Source organism: Tribolium castaneum, chromosome 3 (genome assembly GCF_031307605.1).
Source record: "Tribolium castaneum strain GA2 chromosome 3, icTriCast1.1, whole genome shotgun sequence".
Lineage (NCBI taxonomy): Eukaryota > Metazoa > Arthropoda > Insecta > Coleoptera > Tenebrionidae > Tribolium > Tribolium castaneum.
Genome location: NC_087396.1, coordinates 9,914,132 through 9,932,831, shown reverse-complemented (window position 1 = coordinate 9,932,831; position 18,700 = coordinate 9,914,132). Strand labels below are relative to the sequence as shown.

At 32.4% G+C, this 18,700-nt stretch overlaps 4 protein-coding genes across 5 annotated transcripts; 2 read left to right on the top strand and 2 right to left on the bottom strand.

Moving 5' to 3' along the window:
- Positions 1–956: 956 nt before the first annotated feature.
- Positions 957–2,503, bottom strand: PIG-U (Phosphatidylinositol glycan anchor biosynthesis class U). The gene has a single exon (XM_964177.3). The coding sequence runs from the start codon at positions 2,329–2,331 to the stop codon at positions 1,003–1,005; it is 1,329 nt and encodes a 442-aa protein (XP_969270.1). The 5' UTR covers positions 2,332–2,503; the 3' UTR covers positions 957–1,002.
- A 3,607-nt stretch (positions 2,504–6,110) lies between these two features.
- R2d2 (R2D2 protein) lies at positions 6,111–7,583 on the top strand. Of its 2 annotated transcripts, XM_008197994.3 has the most exons (2): positions 6,111–6,236; positions 6,374–7,583. In XM_008197994.3, the coding sequence occupies exon 2, from the start codon at positions 6,383–6,385 to the stop codon at positions 7,343–7,345; it is 963 nt and encodes a 320-aa protein (XP_008196216.1). In that variant the 5' UTR covers positions 6,111–6,236; positions 6,374–6,382; the 3' UTR covers positions 7,346–7,583. The 2 variants fall into 2 exon arrangements, with proteins under 2 accessions (XP_008196216.1, NP_001128425.1); NM_001134953.1 differs by having other exon boundaries at positions 6,197–7,345.
- A 2,150-nt stretch (positions 7,584–9,733) lies between these two features.
- Positions 9,734–16,944, top strand: LOC657580 (GTP-binding protein Rit1). Its single transcript, XM_964032.4, has 3 exons — positions 9,734–10,074; positions 10,127–10,183; positions 13,122–16,944. Exons 1-3 carry the CDS (start codon positions 9,888–9,890, stop codon positions 13,637–13,639), a joined length of 762 nt encoding a protein of 253 aa, XP_969125.1. The 5' UTR covers positions 9,734–9,887; the 3' UTR covers positions 13,640–16,944.
- A 425-nt stretch (positions 16,945–17,369) lies between these two features.
- Ada (Adenosine deaminase) lies at positions 17,370–18,683 on the bottom strand. Its single transcript, XM_008198069.3, has 4 exons — positions 18,554–18,683; positions 17,837–18,503; positions 17,686–17,786; positions 17,370–17,615 (listed from the first exon to the last, which is right to left on the bottom strand). The coding sequence occupies exons 1-4, from the start codon at positions 18,590–18,592 to the stop codon at positions 17,424–17,426; spliced, it is 999 nt and encodes a 332-aa protein (XP_008196291.1). The 5' UTR covers positions 18,593–18,683; the 3' UTR covers positions 17,370–17,423.
- Between the last annotated feature and the right edge of the window lie 17 nt (positions 18,684–18,700).

Sequence of the window (18,700 nt, the reverse complement as noted above, 5' to 3'; positions counted from 1 at the left end):
AATATTACTGTTCGAAACTTTATTATTTGATTCTTCAGCTTGATTAATTAATAAATATGTTAAAAAACTAACAAAGTCTACTCTAGTTATAAATTCAAATGACAATTGAGTATAAAATTTTGACTATCAAATTTGTGAATATAATTTGACAACTCAGTCTTTAATTATCACCCCAGGTATAATATGCAAATTTCGTAAGCTTGGATCTGGTAAATTTTACTTTTTAAGTTGGTTGCTGCTCAAAAATGTGTGTGTTTTGAGGTTATGTATTTAAAATAAAAAATGACGAAATTTGATTTAAAAAAAATTCTCCTTGATGAGGAAAGAAAAAAGATTTGGAAAGAATCAGTCGACCAGGAAGAATACGGAGAAAATGTGGAAATATTTGAAAAACTCCAGAAAAGAAATTTAGAAGTGGTCACGAAAAAGAATAAACGATTTGCGAGTAAACAAACAAGAAACGTGAGCAAAGAAGGAAAAATCAGTAAAAAAAAGGCCAAAAAGTGGAGAGAAGGAAACAGTGACACAAAATGTCCGGAAGTGTGTGTAAAAGAACTTCTTTTGCTTATTCATTGTTTAGAAAATAACACACTTATTACGAGAAAAGAGGCTCAAGATTGTATAGAACGTCAAAGTTCAGCATTTGACCTCTTCTGGGACTCACCAACACAGATCTTAAGACTTGTAAGAAAATGTGTTTTAACCCAAGAATGGTCAAAGATGACCTACCTTTTACTGGTGCTTTTAAATTTTGACAGGAAATACATTAATATTATTAAAAATGTAATGAATTGTACTTTTTATTACAATATTTATAACTACTTTAATTTCAGATGGTCAAAATTATGATCAAGTTTAATCCACTAATAAGGGAAAGTGGATTAGAAAACCAGTTCAAAATGTTAGTCGAATCATCAAACAAGTCTATAATTATATAATAAATAAATAAAACAATATTTGTACAAAAGTCTTATTTATTGTGGTTAACATCTAGATCACAAATCACTCTAAAATCAGCAAGGCGTCCTTTCCATCAATCTTCCTCTCCTTGCCATGATTCAAACAAAACTCGCGCTTCAAATACGCGAACAAAATATCAGTCACAAGAAAAATCTGTGCAATGGCAAAGGCCAAAGTGACTCCGAAATAAAAGTTCGCATTTGCGGAGTTTGAATAAATCCACAAATGCCACAAAATCGGACCCAAAGCTGTCGTAATAAGAAAAATCACCCCAACTAAAAATCCCTGCTGGGAGTAATTGAACAAGTGTATGAAACAGGGCAAAAGACTCAACACGAACCCAACATCGCCCAGACACGGATACGACTTAAAAACAGAAATCAGACACAAAATCGCGAACGTTAGCAAAAACGGGTCTTTGCGAAATTTGACCGACAGTGGAATTAAATACAAAACGGTTGCGTTTATTTGAAACGAGCTGATGAACAAGTCGCGAAAGTGGTCGAACATTTCGGTGAAAAAATACCAAAACAAGCCAATATTTGGCTGCAAGTCTGGAACTGTTAGAATGAAACCGTACACGTTTTTCATAAATGCGGTTCCGTTGCTTAAACCAATCGAAATGGTTATAAAAGCCGCAAGTGTGGCGATAAACAAAATCGGGGTGAGAATCGCCCGAAATTTGCTTTTGTAAATTCCGTTAGAGTACAAAAACAGTGGGATAATTAACACAATGGGGTAGAAAGACATCATTGTGCATATTGCCAGAGACAGTACACTCAAAATAACGCTACCGCTTAACATACAGAACAAAAACAAAGCGATGAAAAAATTATGGAACACGACAGTTGACTGTCCAACGCAGTTAAAAATCGTGTATGGATTAAACAGAAACGCCGATGCGACAAAAACGGGCGAATTGACGAAATCAGAGCCCGATAACAGGAACTCCTTACTGTTCAGAGCATATTGTTTTTTATTCTCTTCTTGTTCAATAAATAAGTGAAACATGTATTTCTTCGCGACGAAATACAATACCACGGCCGTTCCCGCATCAAAGGCGAGAAAAATAGTCTTAATGTCCAACTTCCACCACTGTGTCAACACTTTATAAAATAATATTGTTATCGGAGCTTCATGAAGTAAGTCCCCTTCGTATGGATTGATACCTTTGGACTGGAGACAAAGCCCTTCGGACACTCGCTTCCAGGAGTTCAGAGGTGTAGATATTTCGATGTGGTTCGCAATTATGGACTGATATCTCGAAAACATGAGCCAATACCGGATACCAAGCCCCGTCAAGTACATGAATAAAACGGTTCCGCCTTTGTAGCAGTCTTGCTCACATTTTTCGGTTTTCCCATGTGCCATTATTTTACACTTTTCAGGGGCAGTTTTCGGAAATATTGGCGATTACCGGCCCACTAAATAATTGAATAAAGTGAGGTTAGTATCGTGACAGGAACAGGAGTGACATTGTGGCTAAAGCAACGAGCAATACAAACATGAACTAATTTGTGCTAAAAGTAAATGGAATTACATTGGCACATTTTTATTACAGTTTGAATAAAACAAAACAATGTTTGATAAATTAATGGTTACTGTACAAAAAACGTGGTTTTGTCCGCCTATAAATTAGTCAATCATGAATACGCGCGACTTGTCTCCAAGTTTCAATGCTTTTCTTCTGGCCGTTCAAAATTCAGATTGTTTGCAAAATTTTGACTCGATTTGCACGAAATTTTGCTCAAAAATAATTAATTAAGCAGGAAAAAGTGCTACTAGTCGTTTAAGGTTGACTGCTTTTTTTTGGTAGGATTGGAAAATTTGAAAAACTAGGAATCATTAAACAGCGAAGACGGATTTTGAATGCTCAGACAATTTTATGCCAAACAGGTTTACTTTTGACATCAATTTTTGGTTTTTGTGATCGTGATTAATTTTTTGATTAGTAGATAAATTAGTATACAGGTGCTCAAAAACTGGCGCACCAACTCAGTGGTACGTTATTGATAAGCAAGTGCAGATTACGGGAAAAATATTGAAAAAATTCCTAAAGTTATATTTTAAAAAATCTGGAGCTACAAACTTATTGTGTTAACTTCTTTAGTTTTCATTATTTTTTTATGTTTTATGTTTCATACCAGGTAATCGTTCCGTAACAAAACGATGAATAATTATTTTTAAATTTACTATTAGATTTTAGCAGTTTTTTTAATTTAAAAAAATTAAAATTTATCCAAAAAATCACAATGTGTAGATGTGCCAACACTGGGAATTATTTCCTAGGAAACCGTTTCAAAAATAATTTATTTTTATTGTTGCTCAAATTCTATTGCGATTATGACTGTTAGACAACGTTGCCACATATCATTTATCTAAAATCCGTTATTTATCAATAACTTTAATACAAAGAATTTTTTTACTATTTTTACCTTTATATGTAACCAGTTCTCTATCACACACCATTGAGTTGGTGCGCCAGTTTTTGAGCACGCTGTAGAGGCAAATTTTTGTTTTATTCGAATTATTTGTACCACTTCGCTTAATTGCCACAAATTTTTACCTAAAATTAAATAGTTTTCTAGTAAAATGTGTTACAAGTTGTTTTAGATTAATTTCTATTTTTTTTTAGTAGAATGGAAAAATTTAAATTGGTAGTATTTCATCTAATCGTATCCTAAAACCACGTTCCTTACAACAAAAATAAGAAGAGATTTGGGATCTTTAAAGAATTCTACGCCAAATAAGCATATTTTAATTAAATTTTTGGTTATTATAATATTGTTATTTTTTATTAATAAATAGGTGAGTAAAATAAACAAAAATTTTGACCAAACTGTTTTATTCGGATTGTTTGCACAAGTTTGATTTAATAGACAATAAATTTTACTTAGAAATAGATAATAATTAATTACTTAGTTGAAAGTGCAACAAGTAGTTTTAGATCAATTTCTATTTTAAAAAATTATTTTTAACGTGAAAAATCGGAATCGACAGTATGTCGTATAATAATATCGTTCTAGACTACGAATTATGACAAAAATGAGAACTGCATTAAAAATTGAGAATCCTCAAACACATTTACGTCATATAGGCCAAATTAATTTTTAATCAATTTAAATTGACCTAATCAATTTCCGAGTGTTGTGGTTTTGATGATCTTTTTTTATTTGTTGATAATAATAAGTAGATAGAAATTTTGACCAAGTTGTTTTATTCGAATTATTTGTATTATTTTGACTTTATTGCCAAAAAGTGTTGTTTATAAATGGATAATTTAACTAGAGAAAGTGCAACAAACCAGTTCAGAGATTTGTTGGTCGTGTATTTTAACCAAGTTGTTTCGGATTATTTGCTCAAATACGACCTCGATTTGCCAAGAGATAGATAAAAAAAACTAAGTTAAAAATACTATAATTGGTTTTAGATCCAATTTAAAGTTTTCAAGGACGAAAATAACGTATTTAGCTCGTCGTTTTATAAGTAAGAAACATTTTTTTCACATTTTATTAAATTATAACTCAGTTTTCTTTAGAAATTTTGCCCAAATATTTTGAAAATAGAAAATTAATTAATTTTTTTTTGACTTGTTCGAGCATCGTAGAATGTTTTTTAGTTTTTAATTTTTTTTTCGATTCTGATCACAAGATCAGTGAAATGTGGAATAGTTTTAAAGCAAGTAGAAAGATAAATGTAAAAAATTTAAGTTTTAGAGAGAATATTACGGGTTTTTTAAATAATAATAGTAATTGCCTTTTATTGTGCCAATTACCAACAATTAGGGCGATGTTCAGATGATTGTATTTAATAGGACTTAATTAACTAACTTAATTAATTTCGATCCATTCCGCTGATTTTTCAGCAAATTCACCAAAATTTTTAAAAAGAAAGCTAAACTTACAAATTAACATTGCTTGTTTTCGGCTTGTTTTGCAAGCATTATTTAAGGGTTGTAATATAATTATTTTTAACCACATTTTCTGGGTTCTTGGTTCATTTTTGAAGAATTTTTTTTCAAAAACAATTTAATTTTAGAAAAATAAGTAAAATAGCAGCAATTTCGACTTGATTTAGTAATTTTTCAACAACTAGTTTTAACGAGATTGAAACAGTTTTTACTTTAGAAACTTGCATAGACACCTGAAAAAAGCAAAGTAACAATTTTTATAACAAAATTTTGCAAAATGATTTTATCTTCTGATTTAATTGCGTGAATTTTCAGATTTACTGAAAAACTGGAGAGGTTTCATACAATTTTTAAATAGTTTTTTTTGTAATTTGCGATCATTTTGATGCTTTAATCAAGTGCAATGTCATAATAGTCATCATTTGACGGAACATTTTACGAAAATGTTTATGTTGGTAAGAAGCAAATTCGGGACCGTATTTTTGCAAATTTCACAGATTTGAGGGGACGTTCATGCAAGATTTCCTCCATTGTCATCCAAACTCTTGTTTTTTGGCAAAACTTTGATGAAACAAAAACTTTAAATCAATTATATTCACTTTCAAAATTGAGGTAGGTATCACCAACTGTCACAAAAATCCCTAAATCGTAAATTTTTTAACAAAAATTCGCAAATTTATTTAAAATTTGGATAAAGATAACATATTAAAACGTGTACTCGCCTATAGGTACAAAAATAAAAGAGCTGAATTATTTTCGTTGTGATAGAAACGAACACTTTAAACAATTTAAAACAACAATGAAAATTGTTGCTAAAAGGAGGAAAAGTTGATTTATTTGATAAGTTTTATTACGTGGTAAAAGTAACATACGTATTTCTGATACACTCGGTATAAAAAACTGTTTTTTTATGACCTTAAAGCACTCATTCTTTCAAAGGATAACGCCACTCGTTTTTGAAGCTGAATTCGTGCTTTAAGACTGGTCTTGTAGAAATTGTTTTTTAATATACTATTTAACGCTTGAAAAAAGTCAAAGATAATGCATGTAATTTTCGTCTTATTTTCGTGATTTTTAGCCTGTGTACGCAAGACTTCAAAGAAAAACTGACAATAATTTAGTTTAAAAACCTATTTAAAGGCTTGAAAAATTAAAAATAACACCATTCTTTATCCACATTTTAGTTTTTTTTTTAATTGGGCGAAATTGCGTCAAAAATGAGCTAGATTAATAATACTGATTGTTTGGCATCCAGTGCTTTCAGTAAAAAAGTGGGGAAGTGACGTCAGGCAAATACGAACCGCGCGCCAATTGTAAACCTTAGCCACTTCCAACCGTTTTTTGACAATGACAAATATAAAAACAGGTATTGTTTATTTTTGGCTGTGATTTTTGGATCAATTCCTGAAAGTACATACGCCGGCCTGTGTATATTGAACTCTAGCGATGAGTTGCACTATAATTAGCAATTGTCAGTGATTTTTAACGCGAATTTTTCATCAGATATTCGACATGTCCCGACAAAATACAAAAACCCCTGCCATGGTGCTCCAGGAATTCACCATGAAGCGGGGCTTCTCCCCGCCTGAGTACATCCTGGTCATGAGCAAAACGGGCACCCACGAGAACGAATTCCACTACAAAGTCAACGTTGCAAATGTGTGTGGTCTGGGCTTCGGGCGCTCAAAACAAGTGGCAAAACACAACGCTGCAAGCAAAGCTTTGGAAATCCTCGCCGAGCAAGGTTTATACGACCCGAGCAGCAACCCAGTGCAAGAATTCAACGCACAGTCTCACAGAAACGAGTCGGATAGCCCCCAAAAGCCGCCGGTGAATTTTATAGGCAATTTGAAAGACATGTGCTGTGAGTTCAAGCTGCCCTATCCTGAGTTTAAGGAGATTTCGGACGTGGGGCCCCCACACTGTCGCGAGTTTACGTACGAATGTTGTATCGCTTCAATAACGACTCAGGCAACTGCAAATACCAAAAAACAAGCCAAGCAACTTGCAGCGCGTGAAATGTTGGAGAAAATCAGGGAAACGTGTCCACAACTTGCCGAACAGTTTGCTGCAGAGTCGAACAGTATTTTGGCTGATAGTCATGAAGTGATCAAGAAATATAGTGAATTGTCAACGACTCTAGATGTTATGCCTAACAGGGCAGTCTTGATTGAGGACTATTCAACAGCTATTAAGAGGAGAATGGAGGACAAAAATGTGTGTTTTGAGGATTTTCAAAAGCAGTATAAATTGAAGGATAAGGAAGGATTAGATTATATTTTCGAGAAATTAGATATTAGATACCAAATAGATTTGTTTCAAGAGTCACCTCCAGTATATTGCGCTTTGTTTGGTTTAGATACTCCGTTTACTGTAATGGCTGTTGGAAGTAGTCAAGAAAATGCAATGGCAAACTTAGTTTTTGAGATATATAGGTTGTTAGAAATTTATATGACCAAGGGTGCCAAAGGGTAGTTCATAGTTATACAATAAATACTTTTGACTAAATGTGGAAATACTTTATGAAAATAAATCTAGCCGCTTTAATAACTACTGAGCACTTAGCTATACAATTTTTCGTTTATCATTATTTGCGCTTTCTGGCTTTTTTACAGTATGGCGGGAAATTTAAATGTGATACCTAGATGACTTAATTTGTATGGTCAAATTGTACTATTTGTTGTTTCATTAAACGTTTGGAAAAACTAATAAACTATGTTTTTATCACTTTTACACTTGAAAAATTTTTACTGTACAGGGCGTTGCATTTTGGATTTCCGAATAGGGGAAATCCGAAACTAAGACGTTTAGAGAAAAACGAGTGACACATTCTCGGGTCCGTTTTTTGGGATAATAATTTTGGTTAAAACCGCCTCTCGCTATAATTTTTTGTTTTCGACAAAAGTTGACATTTTAGCGAAATCTAAAAAAAATCATATCTTCCTTATTACAAAAGATTTACATTTGAAACAAAGACATAATACGGGCACTTTTTTACAGAGAATTTAATAAAGTTATCAGTGTTTTTTTTAATTATTCGTTTAGCTATAATAACAAAGTTTTATTTTTTTAAATATAAATCATAGTTGGCTATGACATTTTCGAAAAGCTTATTTTTTTCTGATCTGAAAACAATATAATTACAGTTTGATATTTTTATATACTTTTTATAAAAAGTATATTTAAAATATTTGAAAGTAGTTGGCTATGGTAAAAATTATTTCACATAAAATTTTGTGAACGGTTATTAAGTAAAAAATGGGAAATTATCAAAATAACCTATGTTATTTGATGTGTCACTATCATTTGATCACACTTTTTTATGATTTAGTAAAGTATAATTGAGGTGACGTTGATAATGTTATGTATTTTTTTACCGCAAATGGGATTTAATTTTGGTGTTTGGACTGACATTTTTTTGTAAAATAAAATTTTATTGATAGCCAATCATACAATTAATAAGATTGTTGTTTTTCCGACATTTCATGTTTAATTAGAAAATAGAATGACAATATAAGCTTGTCATTATAAATCTAAAAACAAATAATTTTCATTAAATACAAAAATTTAATCAAATTATAATTTATTATGCTGTTTAGTTGTTATGTTATTAGTGTTTAAAAATTATTAAATTGTAAATACTTGTTGGGTAATTTAGTTTTCATAGTTTTAATTGAAAATCCAAAATTTTTTCATGGCCTACTATAAAGGAAAAGCGAAATGTTATGTTTTTTTTAATATCTAAAAATAATGTATTACACAAATAGACATATCAAATCAGAAAAAAAAAGTTTTTCATAAATATCACAGCCGCCTATGACAATCATTTAAAAAAATAATACTTTATGTTATTACAGTTAAAGTACAGATCGATGCAGAATTAAATTCTCTACCATTTATTAAAATAAAAATTGTGGCATGTTATTTAAAAATTTTGAGTTATAGGTGTTTGAAGTTTCGGACTTAATCTAAAAAATTTGGGGGCAGCCAGCTTTTTTAGAAATTTGAAAACACCAAAGAGATTATCTAAACTTTCCCATGTAAATAAGCCAAAATAGATTTCAAAATTTAAAAAAATGGCAAAGTTATCGATTTTTGAATTGAAAGATGCAATTCAAGTAAATTTAGGTATAAAGAAAGCCGATGAAAACTCATTGAAAATAAACCGAGTAATCTAAAAACACAGTAAAAAACGTAGCTTTCCATTTAAAACAAGGAAATTAATTAACCACTTTCGGCAGTTTGTTCCATTCAAAATAATGCAAAATGCTGTTGCAAAATTCTGCTATTTCCCATTTCAGTTTATAGTAGAACTGCAACAGCGCATTTGAATTTTTGGGAGTGAAAGATAAAGCACAAATTGAGAGTTTCTGTAAAAGAAAAGAATTCTGTGTTAAACTAATGCCCAGCAACACGTTTTGAGCTAAGAAAAACTAGAGTTCCAATAAAGGAACTCTAAGAAAAACAAAAGTTTTTAATCTTCAACACAAAATTTGCGGTTTTTCTCTTATGAAGGGTGCTCCTGTGTAAGAAAGTTTGTTTGGCATTTCTCAATACGAAACGTCAGATTATTGTTAACAAATTTAAAGCACTTTTAAGTCTTATTGTGTCTAATTCGAAGAATAAAATGTATAGGCCGCGTTTTCGTGTAAATCGGTTCATTTTATTTCACCTTTCGTGGATGATAGATAAACCTCTCATTATCACCCAACTTTAAAAATCTACTCGGCAAAAAAGCGTTCGATTTACACTCAAACTCGGTAAATAAATAATTATTTTATATTGGTAGACAGGCATTAAAAATTGTATTTTTTAAAAAACAGGAAACTGCGCCACGATGTTTTCTCAGACGCTGCTAGATGCCGCTTCCGCTCGACATGTCTAAAATGTCATCCTCAAAATGAACTGCGGGGAGGTTCTGGGGGTGGCAAATACCATTAAATGTTTGAAATAAACCAGTATTTATAAATAAAAATAGTGTCACTTTGCGGTAACTCCACTTAAAAACCCAAAAACAATGGCAGGTGAAGCTAGTCATAAGAAAAAAGGTAAACTATCCCGTCAAGAATCAAACAGATCAGGTAAAGGTTCAGAAGTTGAAGACAGGCCTACGGCCGGTGCCAGCAACACCCAAGACAAAACTAGCGGAGGACTTCGAGTTTATAAAATAGTCGTCTTGGGAGACGGAGGCGTGGGAAAATCTGGTGAGAAAATTCCCCTCTTTTCTCACACATTCATTCATGAGGTGTGTTGTAGCTGTCACTCTCCAATTCGTAAACCACAGTTTCTTGGACTATCACGACCCGACCATAGGTAAATAACAAGCACTGCGAGCTGGGCGGCGAGTATGCGAAAAAACAACTGTTACAATTACAAACACCCTCGTCACAGATCACTCCGCGCAGTGGCGATGAGGGATAAGAGATTGTAACACGTGTTTTTTATTTTAAGCATCTTTTACGTTGTACATCTTAAGCCATTGGCAATTTTAAAAACATCTTTGTCTTAAATGATACATGAAAACGATTATTACACCGACAGAGTTCTCGCATTGTTTGTGCGAAGTTCAAGACAAAATTTAGAATAGAAAGAAGTAGAAATTTTTATTTTGTGAAAAATGATCAAAAATTTGACAGTTTTTCAGGTTTTTGGTGATTAAAGGAGTTCGGCTGGAAGCAATTACAAACTTCAAATTCAAACTTTTAAATTCTAATTTGTTCTAGACATTTTTAAGTTTAGCTATTGCGTAATCACCTATTTTCCGTTTTAAATAATATGCACTGTTACCAAACCTATATTCGGTTTGTTATTTTGGTAGTTCTATTTTAAGTATCAAATTATATTAAGGTTGTTAGATTTGGAGATCTTTTGAAAATAATTAGCGTTAATAGTTAATACTTAAAGATTTTTGAAGAGAAGATTCTGTGATGACTGGCGGTTAAACTTTAAAGGTATTTCTATTCAGAAACAATAATTAAAAAAAAACAATGTTTACGTTACTCTTAGAGACTACTGTAAAAATTTCATTAATTCCTGATGGAGAAGTATAAAAAATAAGGGTTGCTATACCTATAGTGTCCCATCTGCTAGAAAGCTCACGTTAGTAAGTAAAGTTATTAAAAAATATCTATTTTCAAATTTAGAGCTTAGAGAAAACCATTACAATTTTTTTATCACGAACTCCCGGACTATATGATTTATGTGGAAGTAAGATTTAAAAAAAAAGGAAAAGAGGCAGTAGCAACATCGGATGGACAAAACTTTAATGGGTTAAAAATTAAAGAGCTTCTAATTTGGAAAAAACTCACGTCCACGTGTTACTACTAACAAAACCAGATAAATCAATTTTATACTGCATTCCTCCAATTGATTTATTTATTTATTTTTCAAATAAAATATTAGATTTTTCCACGAGCCCGGGATGTCTCGAAAAAAATTCACATGAAACCATCGAGATAACCAATTTTTAATCCACGTTTTTTGTATCTTTTTTGTGTAACCGTTCTGAAACCACGTTGCTATGCTAACCAAAAAATGTCGAATTTTTCTCCACTAACGAACGAATTTGATACTTCCAATCAAGTATGAAGATCTCATATGCGGACTTGGTATTATAGTTATTGTTTGCTTTTACTAATCATTATTCAAATACAACCATTTTTTTAAATTCGTTGCTCTAAAAGTTTTAGTATTGAACAACTGCGCTTCCTAACGACATTAATGGAACTACCGAAGATGGGGGCGTTGGGCAAAAGTATGGAACCAAACGTTTTGTGTCTAAACTAAGTGCCTTACGAAAAAAACAATTAGTTTATCATCAAGTACTTTAAAAATGTGATGATGTTTTTTAATAATAAAATTTTTCGAAATTCCTTTTAGTTTTAGAGTCATTAAATTTATTTTTTTTTTTACAAATGACACCCCACCACGACGATTTTTTTGGTAAAAGACCATGCTCTAGAGATTACTTTTAATATTGTCTTTATACCAGTGGTTCTTTGAAAATAAATTATTAAAGTTGCATTCCGAGCTTGTTACGAAGGTTTTTCGAATTTGGCCGAAGTGGTTGTATCCATGGATGTCCATATTTGCGAAAATATTGAGGAATCAAATTACTCGAATAAAAACGTCCCTGGATGCTGCCACCTCTTCGGTCAAATTCGGAAAACCGTCGTAATGAGCTCGGAACGTAACTTTAATAATTTATTTAAAAAAAACACTGGTTAAAAAACAAAATTATTGAATTGGAAGTAATTTTTAAAGCATAATCTTTAATCAAAAAACTGCCGTTGTAGGGTGCCATTTGAAAAAAAAGTTTTTTTGAATAACTCGAAAACTTTCGAAAAAAAATTCTTGAAAAATGATCATTTTTAAAGTAGTTGATGATGTACTTAATTAGTTTTTTCGTATGGTGCATTGTTTAGGCACAAAACGCTTGGTTCTATAGTTTTACCTAACGCTGTATGTCGTATGTATGTTTCGTATTCTAAACTATGGTAATCCGTAACAGTGACAGATATTGCGGTAGATATTTTATCAGTTTTTAACAAATGTTTTCTGTTTTGCACAATAATTTTCGATTAGCTTGCACACGGTTAGAACTACTATGTGATAAGTATTACCAATGAAGGGCAGAGCAGTTGCCCTCCGAAAAATTAAAACTTGAACCATCAGTTCAAGTCAGTTTAAAACAAATTGTCTGTGTCTAAACTGGCACCAGTATTCACTCCAATCCCGGCAGCGTCATGAAGATTGAACGTGACGTCACCATCGACCAGGACTTGTTTTCAACCTCGGCTTTCTGCACATCCGGCGCGACAAACAACAATATCAACCGGTGGGCAAACACATGTTTTTATGTAAATAATATTATTTACATATGTGCGACATAATGTAACAGGCCAAACATTAATCTCGTCCTGAACTTGGATTACGATCCAAAATTTATTTACGCCCTAAATTCAGTACAAAAAAAATTAAAATATAACATCTCTAGTCACAGTACCTACTTTAGCAAAGACACGATTACACGGTACACATTTCAGTAAAAATAAACTATTTAAATACATAAAATTGATATTGTTGTTTACCACGTCGGATGTCCAGAAAGCCGAGATTGAAGACAAATCCTGATCGTTGGTTACGTGACTTTCAATGTTCATGACGGTGCCGGGATTTTTATTTTATTAGAGTTTTATTTATTAGAGTGCTTCAAAGTAGACAATGTAAATGCAATTCGTGTTATTTCCAGAGGATTCGTACCAAAAGCAGGCGGTGATCGATGGCGAAGCGGCCCTTTTGGACATTTTGGACACTGCCGGCCAGGTTGAGTTCACAGCAATGCGTGACCAATACATGCGCTGTGGCGAGGGCTTCCTGATTTGCTACAGCGTAACGGACAGACACAGCTTCCAAGAAGCGCTCGAATACCGAAAACTCATCCAGAAAGTGCGAGCTTCCGAAGACACACCTCTAGTTCTAGTCGGTAACAAATTCGATCTTCAATTGCAGAGAAAAGTTACAACGGAGGAAGGTAGGACGTTGGCGCGACAATTCGCTTGTCCGTTTTACGAAACTTCGGCGGCTTTGCGAACATTTGTCGATGATGCGTTTCATACGTTAGTTAGAGAGATTAGAAATAAGGAAAGAGAAAAACTTGGGTTGCCTGTTAACGAACGAAAACCGCACAGACACAGCAAATGGTGGCGGTTGAGGAGTATTTTCGCGCTAGTTTTTAAAAGAAAAAGACACACGAGCTACACTTCATAACTTTGGTTAAGGTTTTTACTGTTTGGTTGACTGACACCTCAGACAATCATGTTTATTTCTTAATTTGGTTTAGAAACACTGAGGTGACCGATTCTTGCTTCTTGTATAGTTTATTTCAAATCAAAAAGAACTGATTTTACAGAATCACCACCACAAACATTCCAGTCATTTTAAATTGCTTAGAAATTGAAGTGTAATCCATTCAAATTGTTTTTAAACTGTAGGCGGCTGTGGTTTGTTTTTTTAAGTTGGACAAACTTATTTTTTTTGTCAGGGTTTTAAAATTAGGACCACATACCGGGTGACTATTAAAGATTGTGTCAGTATATTGAAAATACTTGAGTTGTTGGCCTTTCTGCTAGTTTGTTGTATGGAGCCATTTCATTCCAGCGCCACTGAGCTATGTTGTAAACAGTAACCATAAATGGCGGAAATGTTTATTCAGATATTTTAAGCATTGAACGAATTTTGGGACTTCACAGTTATTGCATTGCCTGTATGGAATGACTATTGCATCTTTGGTATCAGGAACGAATGTTGACAAATTAGAGATTACGAGAAAAACACGAATAACGAATGACATTTGTTCACTTACTTTATTGTAAAATTAGAAAGACATTGAAAAGCCTGCCTTTTGGAACAATTTATGCTTAAAAATTTTAGCAGTTGTTAATTTTAAGTGCAGTTTTGTAGATTTGCCGATGTATTACTTGATTTTTTCAGTGGAAAAATTATAACTAAATTCACACACTTCACTGATTTATTGTTTTTTTAATCTTTGATTATGCAATTGTTTTAATAACACCTTGTAATCAAAAATTAAATCTTCTTCACTTTTTTTTATCCACTTTCGAATTCCAACAAAAAACATTTTATAACCAAAGAACCGTATGACCAAAGAAAAAGCTAGTATTTACCACCACATACTTTTAAAGTGACTCTCTAATGTAAGAAATTAACGAGATACACGCAAAATTGGTAAACAATTCAATAATTTTTTTTACTGTTTTCCACATAATACGAAATGTCACCAGAGGGCGTTTAATTAAATTTACTCATAAATTGAGTGTCATATTAAAATTACAAAATTTTTACCAACCTAACAACAAAAGTCAGTTTTTAAAGATCATCCGATATTTTCCATATACAGGGTGACCCAGGGGTGTGTAATCGGTTTATAATTTGTTTGCTATTTGAAATATTGCGATGCCGTTCTCATAATCCGATAGATGAGTTAATTAACTTTTTGCGTTTTGGCTCACCCTGGACATTATTTAAAGTTTCTTATAAGAAAAGAATTCTGTTTAATTACACTGGATCCCAATGACAAAAATACCTAGAAAACCCACCAATTAAATAGAAAAATAATTATGAATCTTCAGTTTTTGCTAAAAGTTGTAAAAGAAATAACACATAATATTCTCATAAATGGTTGATGCTGTTTTACTACATTCTCATTACGTAATTACTGTTTTGAGAAATTTCGTCCAAAATAAGCTGAAAAATCGTTAATACAATGGAAAGTGCTGTTATTTTTGCCTCTTTCGAGTGCTCAAACATTTCTAAAATCTTCAGTTTCTCAAAATTGCGTAAACCATAAAAATTAGATAAAAACTTTTCATTGATTTGTTCTCTCTCTCTTCCAGCATTTTATCATATTTTTCATACAGAAATTATGATTTTGAGGAATTTTATCAGAAATAAACCGAAAAATTACTGCATTAAATAAAAAATTGACCTGTTTTTGAGGACTCAAAGTTGAAATTATACCATTTTCTACCTGAAACTTGATGAAATCTAATCATTTTTTCGCCAAATTTAGTTAGAATGATTACTTATTCGAGCTTTTAAGCACTTTTTGAGTTTTAAACTCTCAAAATCGCAGTGTTGGGCCAACAGTCAAATTAAGTCAAATTTGCCTTTTTTCAACGTTTGAGCATGTTTTTAGTTCAAAAATAAGCTGATAGATTATTTGCATATAGAGTGGAAAATGTAGCCGAATCTTATTTGAAGGGATTGCAGGTAATTTCTAATTATAATAAAATACACGTTTACTATCATTTCTGTCTTTCATCATGCTTTGGTTTACAATATTTTGGAGAAGCTAGAATGACTGGTCTGTTTACATTTAAAATAAGTGCAATAATTATTATTGTTTGTTAGTAAAAATGTAAATAAAATAAAATTTGTTTGATGTTCCTAAACTGTAAGAAATCGTGAGCTGTAACAACGAAGCAAGAAAAACACATAAAAAGCTGAATAAATTCATGGCGTTTTAACGCGCACAATTCTGTAAAACATTATTAAACATACAGCATAAAAAATTATTCAAAAATATTTATTTATAAACGCGTGAATGTAGAATTGCAACGATTTGTTTTATTCAGCAAACGCATGACTCTAATCGAAGAAAAACAAAAGTATTTTAAAGTTACCTGAATCTGTTTCATACACGTAATTAACTGAAATAACACATCAAGATTCAGTATTTAAAAATGAACATTTATAAAAGACAATAAACCTTACATTTTGATCAGTATAAGGTGGATTTACAAATATTTACTCCAGAAAACTTGTTTTTTTATTTAAAGTCTACAAGTACTTTTTATTTCACAGATAAATGTTTGTGAATCTGGTTATATTGACGCTCCAACCACCTACTTAACTCTAAAAATAGATCGGATTATCGTTTAATAATAGGTACTAATTGCTTAATCACTAGTTTATGATTAATTACTGCCATTGTTGGGCACGTTCCAATCCAATTGAATTTTGAGCAAAGCGCCTAAAGTTGTGAACCACAAAAGCAGCTCATAACTCATAAATGTTGGAAAAAATCCGTTTACATGTTGTATAAATAAAAAAGATATATTTTGTTGTGGTCTGTGTATTTTATCATTCGTGACTAGTAACCCAAGTCTTTCGCATTGAAATTGTACTGCATGTATATACTATAATATTTTAGGTATAAATGTCTTGATTCGATAATCGAACATCATAGGACACAGCCAAGACCAATCATTGCATTTAACGTAGTTAAGGATTTGTTTGTTGTTGATATTTTTATATTTTATTTCATTGTGCCACAATGAGGCTAACAATTATAATCGTTAAGTATCTTCCTGTTCCCAGCGCTGAAAATTCTATAACCGTTATGTTTACGAAATTTATAGCTGTTGCACTTGTCTCATGCTCATCTAAAAATTCATTGTGGAATAGTAGAGGAAAACAGGGTAGAATCAAATACTGGCCGTTGACCTCTTCCTTTCTCCTGCATCCAAGCCACAGCCTCCTTGACACGAGTTAAGGAGGTTATGATCAAAACGAAATTAAATGGAAATTAGAATAATACGAAAAACCAATCATTTGAGAACGGGTATATAGCTGTAGTATTTTGATGTTTGTCGATGGCAGCTTAGCCTTTAGGTGAAATTTGTGTAACAAAATTGTGATGTGCCCTATTTAAGTGCAATTTTTATTCTACATTGTTTCCTTTTCGCTTTATAAATACTCACACTAACATCACATAAACCAGTTTTTGTTTTACTTTTGGTAGGTATTCATTTATAGGAATGCTACTCAAAACGACGTATTAGTTCATAGGTGGGAATTTTTGACGTTTTTGACAGCTTCCTTGATTGATAAAAGATTAATAATCCGTATGGTGTTAGTTCATTGATCTAGGAAGCTGTGCTCAACACACGTCAAAGGCCATACCTTCATAAAAGTATTAATATAAGTTATTTATTGTATTTTTTATAATCTGAAATATAAAACTGTTTTGTTAGAAGTGATTTTTCATTTTCCAGTCTTGTAAAGTTGTGGTGAGAAATGTCTTTTCCTCGTCTGAGGCAAATGTGTAACTGATCGTTTTCAGAGTCATGTCCCAGAGATCAGTTGGTTTTAGAGAAAAATACTGGCAGGCTAACACCAACTCTTTGGATAAAGTGGTGCCAAATACTCCCTTATCATCGGTCTAAAAGATATACCATTCTTTTACTACATTTAAAGTTGCCAACTTAGAAATATTTGGTAAAAATACTAACACATAAAGTGAACGGCAACGAATTCTTAATCCACTCTTGCAAATGATGCTCTTTGTAACTTTTTGTGGTTCCACACGCCACGTTTGATGTCAAACAACACTCTGAAAAAAAAAACATTTGCGTAACGAGCACCGCGAGACCGGTACTTTACCCAATGGTATGTTCGTGTCGAGATATAATTTCCAAATGTGGTCGTTTGAAAGCAAAAATGTTCCGTGCCCAATCCTGTCGGGTCTAAATTTAAGAATTTCTTCAACTTCCTTATCATTTTTTATTTCAGCACAGTGTAGAGTGACAAATAAGCCAGAATCTCGTGCTTTTTGGAATAATTTCGGGTTGAAACCGCCGACGTAAGGGTTGCCACTAAAGTCAACGCCTTTTATTACATGCGGATACTTTTCTTTCATTTTTATAATCACTTCCATGTTTTCTTCAACTTTCAAATTGTTGCTTCTATCAATTGACAAAAGCAACTTCACGATGATTTTTTTATCACAATCTTCGATTGCTTTAACCACCGATTCAATATACTCCACTCTTGACATGTTTTCTTCTTCTCTCGGTGTTGTTCGCAATTCTAAATACGCCACATTATCGTTGTAAAAATCCTCAATTACATATTTTGTGGCCAAGTAAACCGCTTGCGGATTTTTCGTGGCATTGTGGGCAACTTTAAACAACTTGAAACATTCATTTAGGGTTTTTTCGGTTGCTTGCAACTCTGCTAATTTTTGGTATTCAGATATTTCTTCATTGGAACAACCCAGTTTTTGTAAACTAGTGGCACTCAAAGAACCATTGAGGTGTGCGTGCAATTCCTAAATAAAAAATTATGTAAAAACTTGTAAAACAAAGCGAAATCACTGACTATTTTTGGTAAAAAGTTACAAAACTGTTCAAATTCCATTTCGCACGTGGTTATAAACAAAACACTGTCGTTTGGCTGGTGCTGGTGCACCCAACAGCGCGCTACGGAGAATCGGCATCTATTCCGTGCAAATCGTTTTACGCAGCA

What these genes read in the sequence shown, in the direction of transcription:
- PIG-U (XM_964177.3), bottom strand. Translation starts at nt 2,331, where the DNA reads ATGGCACATGGGAAAACCGAAAAATGTGAGCAAGACTGCTACAAAGGC.
- R2d2 (XM_008197994.3), top strand. Translation starts at nt 6,383, where the DNA reads ATGTCCCGACAAAATACAAAAACCCCTGCCATGGTGCTCCAGGAATTC.
- LOC657580 (XM_964032.4), top strand. Translation starts at nt 9,888, where the DNA reads ATGGCAGGTGAAGCTAGTCATAAGAAAAAAGGTAAACTATCCCGTCAA. An exon ending in CGGAGGCGTGGGAAAATCTG is followed by an intron (nt 10,075 to 10,126) that starts GTGAGAAAATTC and finishes GGTGTGTTGTAG; the next exon opens with CTGTCACTCTCCAATTCGTA. An exon ending in CTATCACGACCCGACCATAG is followed by an intron (nt 10,184 to 13,121) that starts GTAAATAACAAG and finishes TGTTATTTCCAG; the next exon opens with AGGATTCGTACCAAAAGCAG.
- Ada (XM_008198069.3), bottom strand. Translation starts at nt 18,592, where the DNA reads ATGGAATTTGAACAGTTTTGTAACTTTTTACCAAAAATA. An exon ending in CGACACGAACATACCATTGG is followed by an intron (nt 17,787 to 17,836) that starts GTAAAGTACCGG and finishes TTTTTTTTTCAG; the next exon opens with AGTGTTGTTTGACATCAAAC. An exon ending in CGTTGCCGTTCACTTTATGT is followed by an intron (nt 17,616 to 17,685) that starts GTTAGTATTTTT and finishes TATATCTTTTAG; the next exon opens with ACCGATGATAAGGGAGTATT.